Source organism: Mesitornis unicolor, unplaced genomic scaffold (genome assembly GCF_000695765.1).
Source record: "Mesitornis unicolor isolate BGI_N332 unplaced genomic scaffold, ASM69576v1 scaffold41046, whole genome shotgun sequence".
Classification (NCBI taxonomy): Eukaryota; Metazoa; Chordata; class Aves; order Mesitornithiformes; family Mesitornithidae; genus Mesitornis; species Mesitornis unicolor.
In genome coordinates, this window is record NW_010189641.1 from 2,881 (window position 1) to 10,141 (window position 7,261).

Sequence of the window (7,261 nt, forward strand, 5' to 3'; positions counted from 1 at the left end):
ATGTTTTCTGCTTGTCACTGCTCCCCTGACAGCCCCCAGCTGCCTCTTTCTGCCAAGTCCCACCAAGGAGACCCAGGGGCTGAGCAGGTGCGCACAGGGCCTGAGCCCACTCTGTTTGGAGCTCAACCAGCCAGACAGTAAGGCTGCTCACGCTCCGCCTCTTCGTAGTCGTTAAAACAATCCTCAGTGGAAACATTTTTTCAGTTTCCATATAGATTCATATGCTGGCCCAGCTCTACATTAAAGTTCTGAATTTTGAGGCTTTTTCCCCTGTGCAAATCTTCCTCAAGGGCTATTAAAAAAATCCACACAATAACTACTTGTATTTGCCGTGTCTCTCTGTATTTGCAGATACACTGGGAGGTGAACCTTGAGGAAGATCAGGTTGGACATTAGGGAAAAGGTTCTTCACAGAGAGGGTGGTTGGTCACTGGAACAGGGTCCTCAAGGAAGTGGTCATGACCCCGAGCTTGGGCACAGCTATGGGCCTGCACAACTGTGAGGAGGGGGCGTCTGGGACAAGGCAGACGGGACCACGACTGGCCTCAGAGGCTGAGCAGGGCAATACGGCGGCGGTGAGCAATACAACGCGGTCCCTTACGGGGTGGCAGAACCCCGGAAAGGCCGCCGAGAACTCTGCATGGCCTCGGGCTAACGTGGCGGCGACGCCGCCGCCAGCCCAACCGCACCCCGACAAACAACTCCTAAGGCAGCTGCGGGGGAGACCGGTACCGGTCCCGCACCCACCACCACCAGTCCGAAGCGCAGCTGAAAGGTGCAGGCGCCCCAGCTCCTCCTCCCGCCGCCGTGTAGGAGGAGCGCAGTCGCGGTAGCTCCTGGACCGGCGCCACTTCCAGGGTGGTAGCGCCGCGGGACCGCCGGCGATGGTTGCCGCTGGCCCCCGCCCGGGGAGCTGACATGGCTCCCCCGGCCGCAGCTGCCGGCGGAGGCAGACGCGGAGCCGGCGGAAAGCTACCAGCTACGGCAGGAGAACGAGCTCCAGGTGCTGGAGTCTATTTACGGGCAGGACTTCCAGGACCTGCGCCAGAGCCAGGCATGGAAGGTAACGAGTGGGGCCCCCCGCTGCCTGCGTGGAGCCGGCCGGGGGCAGACGCGGTTGCGTGGAGGCCTCGTCCCTTCTCCCTTAGCGCTCCCTGCGCCCAGCAATGGGTAACGACGCAGAGCCGCGTCTTCCCCTTCCTCCTCCCCCCCTCTAAAAAGTTGCCCTTTAATTTATTCCTTAACAAACTAATTGTTTTCTTGCTTAATTCCTCTCATCGTACGTATACATGTTGCTGATCTTTGCATGTTTATTATGTGGCTTATTCAAACTGGCTGCTTCCATGAAAACTTAATACCTTAAAATTCAGTTTTATAGTGGGTTTTGGGTTTTGTTGCTGGAGGTTTTTGTGGTTTTGTTGTGGTTTTCTTTTTTAATTACAGCTAATTAGTGCTCAGGTCACTGTTCTTTTCCGTTGCTCTTTTGTGACCACAACGTCTAACGGAGAATTCTTTTCCAGCTGCATCTGTGGCAGTGTTTTCCTATGTCTGGGGGTACTGCTCCCTCTTTTCAGTTCCCCACGTTCACTGCTACTGTCAGCTCTGTTTACGTTCTTTGATCTTTCAGTTTCTACAAAATGCCATAGTCCCTGCTGTCGTTTTCTGCCGTAAACCAGAACTTAAAATTCTTGCAGAAACATTACTTTTTTTTCTTTTTTTTTGTGGTGGTGGTTTTGGGTTTTTGTTGGTTTTTGTTTTGTAAGGATTTTTTTTTGCATGGTGTTTGAAGCAAAGTGTTGCAGATCTCACTCCCTATTAAATTCATACCTGGTATCCTTTTGACTTACCCTATTCTTTTCCCCGTTGGAAACACAAAGGAAAAATAGAGGGGATAGTGACCATCTTTTACGCTGTTTCTGTATTTATTATTCCATGTTGTCTAACTTCCCTGCTTGTTTGTCATGTTACGAAGGTCTGGGTTGGGTTTTGATTGTTGGTTTGTTTGGGTTTTTTTCCCCAAAAGGTTTAATTTTCTAACTGCAAACAAAGTTTAAAGTGTTTATATGGACATGTTTTACTCTATTCAGATTTTGAGTAGGGAATTTGAGTAGGATGGGGAGGAAGGACAGGACTTATTAAAATTCTGTTTTATGCCAAAACCAAAATATAAATACAAAAACATTACTATCATTTTGTCTGGCCACTAAAGGTGTGCAGAGATGTGATGTTGTAGTCTGTTGCCATGTCAGAAAAGAGAATACTGACTGGTGTTTGTTAGTGATCAAAAACAAACCAAAAGAAACAATACTGTTCTTATAATGAATGCTTTAACTTGTGATATTCCATAAACAAACTGTGACATTTATTTCTTTTTTCTCCGGTACTAGCTTACAGTAAGCAGAATACAAGTGTTTTATAATAAAACTTCCTTTTTACTCAATCTGAATTATTTTCCTAATAACTGTAACTACACTTATCTGAGGAAGTTCTAAAAATACACTGGATAAACTGTGGTAATCAGTGAACCAGTTTACTCTCATTGAGCATGTCAATACATTAATATATTTTTTTCATGGTTTGGATGGTCTAACCTGAATTCTGCTGTAATATAGGCTGTCAGAGTTGTGTGCTTTCATTGAAGCAAAACCAAAAAGCTCTTTTAAATCAAAAAATGTGTTTTCCATTTTAGGTACGACAGCCTCCTGAAATTAAGTTAGTTCTGTGCCCTCGGGGATTGACCGGTGATAATGAAGTCTATGCCAAAGTTGATCTGTGGGTCAAGTGTCCACATACTTACCCCGATACGTGAGTGCACATTAAGATATAACCTTTTTTCTCTGAACATTTTTCTCTGCTTTCCATTGTAAAGTGTAAGTTGAAAAAGTGTGGAGTTTTATTCACTGCTCTTCTTCTTGTTTTCTGCATGTCAGTATTTGTTAAGCCTGTATAATAGGCAACTATATAATTTGGCACCTGAGTTGGATGTGGTGTCTTGCGCAATGGAGAATAATTGGGATGCATTTGTCAGTGCAGGACTGCAGCCCCAGTTTGTAGCTGTAGGAGGCATAAACACAGGTGTGCCTGCCAGCATCTTCGTGCCCTTATTAAACTTTTTCAGCTCATGACCTGCTGAGAGAGGGAGTGAATCTTCATTTTTCAAGCAATCCGCTGTTTTAGTTCTATGTGCTGCTCCTGTTTTCTGCTGGGTTAGCCTTTTGGAGGATTTCTCCATGGAGAGTGTAATAAGAATTGCAGGTGATCACCCTGCCAGCGTTTTGGGTTGGCAAGAAATGTCTGGGTTAAGTGTTACTGTGTGAGCACAGTTCTGTTCAGTCCGTAACTTCCCTTACTTCACCCATTGGCGCTGGGGCATGAGCAGTGCACAAGGGATGTGCTGTTCCTTACGAAGCGATAGCTCAGCTCTACCCTCTAACGTGGGACGTAACAGCCACTCTTTTTTTTTTTTTATTTAAGATGGCCTAGCTGCAGATGTTTCACATGTTTACTTCATTGTAAGCATTTCTTTTTTAATTCAGCTGTTATTTATTTATTTCACATGTTTCGTTAAGTTTGTGTAACCTGTGTAGTGGTAATAAATTTTAAACACCTGAATGTTATGCTAGTAATACTTTTAAAGGGCTCTTGTGTAAATTAGTGATTAAGACCTGAATTACAAGAGTTCGCAGGGCTCCTTTGGTAGTTCTTATGTTAAGTAGAACCAACAGATAAACTGCAGACAGCAGATTTCATAGTAGGGAATATAAAACAGGCTTTATTTTATATTTAATATGTAATATTTATGTACTCCTTATTTGAGCATTGACTAATGGCCAAGTGACTATGAACTCCATTCCTTTTCCCTCATCCACCATTTTTATCAACGCTTTGTATGTTACACAGTTGCTTTTTACACTCAGTTTTTCTAATGAGGACTTTTTAATGTTCTGTTGCTGTCACCCAGTGTCCCCGAAATACAGCTAACAAATTCGAAAGGTTTGTCAAATGAGAAAATAAATGAACTAAGGTCCAAACTAGCTGAACTGGCAAAACAGCGCTGTGGAGAGGTAAGAATTTTTCACTTCCTTGAGAAAAATACTCTGGACCTAAATAGTTCTTAAAAATGTTTGGTATTGTATAAAGACATACGTGCACATTGGAAGTGTAAGTTGCGTTGCTCCTAAGGAAGGATAGACTTTTTTCTTAAGAATGTTTCTAACTAATGAAAATTTGGAATATGTACACTCTTAAAGTACTGCGCATATGTAAATAATGCGAGCCTTGTCCCTGTTTGAAGGCACATTTAAAGGTTCATGTTATTCTCAGAGTTATTTCATAGTGTGAAAGGCAATATTAACTCTGAGCTTTCTGCGCTTTTCAGATTAGTTTGAATATTGTAAATGGCTTCACCTGTTTAAGCAAGCAGCTGTTACTGGGGGGTTCTTCAGTACATAGCCAGTTCAAGTAAACAGTAACTGAAAGTTGATTGCAACCTTGCAAACCCTGCAGCAGAATTCAGCTGAGCTTTCAGTGCAGTTCTTATTTTGGTAGTTGTGGTTATACAAATGTGGAGTGCCTGAAGTGGCTTTATAGCTCTCACTGGTGGACGTGGGGGCAGTGTGCAGAGGAATGATTGGATTTTATGTTAGCAGTGAAATAAGTAGCTATTTCAAACAATCTCAGACAATTGCAAAGGAAAAAAAAATCTGTGGGAGCTCTTAGGTCACGAGTACATGTCTCTGTGAATAAAAAAAGAAGCCTAAAAATAGAATTTTTAATTTTTTTTCTTTCTTTTTTTTGAAAAAACAGATGTTTGAAGTTGGCTGTCTTTCAGGGTTTTTACCCCATCTTTCCTACTGTGGTCAGGGATTTTTCATGTTACAGTTTATTAATAAATAGTTCTGACAAAAAATACGGAAATATGGTAAATTTTCCCTAATAAGTAACAAAATCAGCAATCGTGCTGCTGTATTTCTTTTTCAAGTTGGGTTTCATTTTACTACGTGATCTACTTATTCTTTGAACTCTGTGTGTCATTTGTGTTTGTTTTCTTTCAGGTTATGATATTTGAACTTGCTGACCATGTACAGTCATTTCTCAGTGAGTACAATAAACCACCTCCCAAGTCTTTTCATGAGGAAATGCTAAAAAATCATCAAAAAGAACAAGAAAGACTGGCTCAGGAAGAGTTGCGTAGAGCACAAGAAGTTAAGAGAAGAGAGGAGCAGGAGGTAAGAAATGAAAGTGTGAGTAACGCTGTATCCTTAACATAAACAACCATGATTCTGTAGATCATCCTGCACAGGGGTGGGTTTTACTGGATTACAGACTTGTCAGACCTGTCAGGAGAGCTAATTTGACTTCTGTTTTTTAGTTCTTGTGAGATCCACAGGTCCTCTTTAACACTTTTTTAAAATGAGCTTCATAGCTTTTTTATAATTCTTTTTTTGACCAGTGTAAGGTCAGCTGTTGCATTGCACGTGCTGTTGCATCTCTAACAACACTGATGTTCGTTTCAGCAACGTGAAATCCTTAATGAGATTCAGAGAAGGGAGGAAGAGAAAAGAGAAGAAAGAAAAAAGAAGGAGATTGCCAAACAGGTATTCGTTCTGAGCAGGCGTGCAGAAACCACTGCAGTAACTTCTTGCCAGTACTGTAGCATATGCTTATAAAAATCTGAGAGATTTACTTGTCTGAATTGTCCTGGATATCTTTTCTTATCCAGTGCTTCTAATAGATCTAGCTTAAAGTAGGTTCTTGATTATATGGGGTTTATTTCTGAAATAAAACAACTATAAAGGAAAATAGTTTAATATATTGGCATCTTAAAGGTACCAAGAAGGGTGTTTGCAAACATGCATAGAGAAAAGCTAGTATGTTAACGCTTCTGGTTTCTTTGTAAAGTATCTTTAAATTCTTGCCCAAGGACAGTGCTGAAAGACACTTTCTGAATCTCAGCACTTTTCCCTTAGTCTCATATTTGCATCTGTTATGAAAATCTGTTTCTGCTGTGGTCTGGGAGACTTTATAGAATAATAGTTAAGTACTCGCATATATTGAGGATAGAAGCAGTTTCTGTACTTTTTTGGTGTTTTTCCTGATTTATAGGAACGTTTGGAAATAGCTGCTCTGAAAAGTCAAGCAAATTCTCACAAGAGAGATGCTTCAGGGTATAGAGTTGCTTCCAGTTTAAATGGGAGCTGTTCAGAGCATGGGGTGAATAATAAGCACCGACCAAATTCAGCTGGACGTTCAAAGTAAGTATGTCTGTTTGCACGTGGAATTTTTTGTTGCAAATACTAGATTTCAAAGTGAACTTCGAAGGCGAGAGGGTAGTGTGCCGTGTTGCCCAGCTGTTCATTTTGGTCTCCCCTTCCCCTCCTATTTCTCCTTCTCTTCATTTGACATGGTTTAACTAACTCCTGTGCTATGGATGACTTGGGAACTTCCCAATCAAGACAGTCACCTTGGCCCTTAGTTTAACTTAGGAAGTGTTTGTCAATCGTTAGAAGGTATATTCAGGGCTTACTTGGTTTTTTAAAAGTATGAAATACGTTGGCAGTTGCAGAAGAAAATTAGTTTAAATCAGGTAATGACGGTTTTGGAATAGCACTATAAATTAAAGCTTATATTCATCTCAAAACATTTACTGTAAAGATACACCCATGTAAATTTCCCTGTTGGAGAATTGGATAATGCTTACTGCATTTGCAGAGCAATTTATCGGAGGCCAGATTAGAGTTATTGGAGGATTCTTTTGCTGGTACATGACTCATCTCGTTTAGGATTGCTGTTGGGATGGGTAGGTTGGGGGTTTTATTTTTCTTTAATTTTTTTCCCCTTTCCTGCATTCATAGCTGATAAAACGGTCAAGGACAGAGGATTTATCCTGATAGGAATTTTTCTAGTTTGATTCCTATTGTACCAGTGACTTCTTGTTTTAATGGAATAGTGTATTCTTGATTTTTTTCCTTGTTTGTAGGCTTCAGAATTTTTTTCACTCAGCAACACTGGATACCTGAAGCAGAAATTCTTCTGTGATCTGTCCTACTTTAACTCTTCCTACCATATCTTGCCTTTGCCTGTTGCACATCGTATTTGACAGTTGTTTCTGTGTACTGTTTAGTAGTCCATAAATCTGTCTATCTTCTTGCTAATCTTAGTATAACAGAACAAGTCACTGCTTGTGCTCGTGGAACACGGCAAGTGTCATGGAATCACAGAATATTAGGGCTTGGAAGGGACCTTGAAAGCTCATCCAGTC

The 7,261-nt window shown here is 41.4% G+C and overlaps 1 protein-coding gene across 1 annotated transcript; it reads left to right on the forward strand.

Annotated features, from left to right (window-relative positions):
* The first annotated feature begins 458 nt into the window (after window positions 1-458).
* LOC104541972 (eukaryotic translation initiation factor 2-alpha kinase 4-like) lies at window positions 459-6,258 on the forward strand. Its single transcript, XM_010186143.1, has 7 exons — window positions 459-728; window positions 866-1,063; window positions 2,690-2,805; window positions 3,962-4,064; window positions 5,055-5,228; window positions 5,517-5,597; window positions 6,106-6,258. Exons 1-7 carry the CDS (start codon window positions 459-461, stop codon window positions 6,256-6,258), a joined length of 1,095 nt encoding a protein of 364 aa, XP_010184445.1.
* Window positions 6,259-7,261: the final 1,003 nt, after the last annotated feature.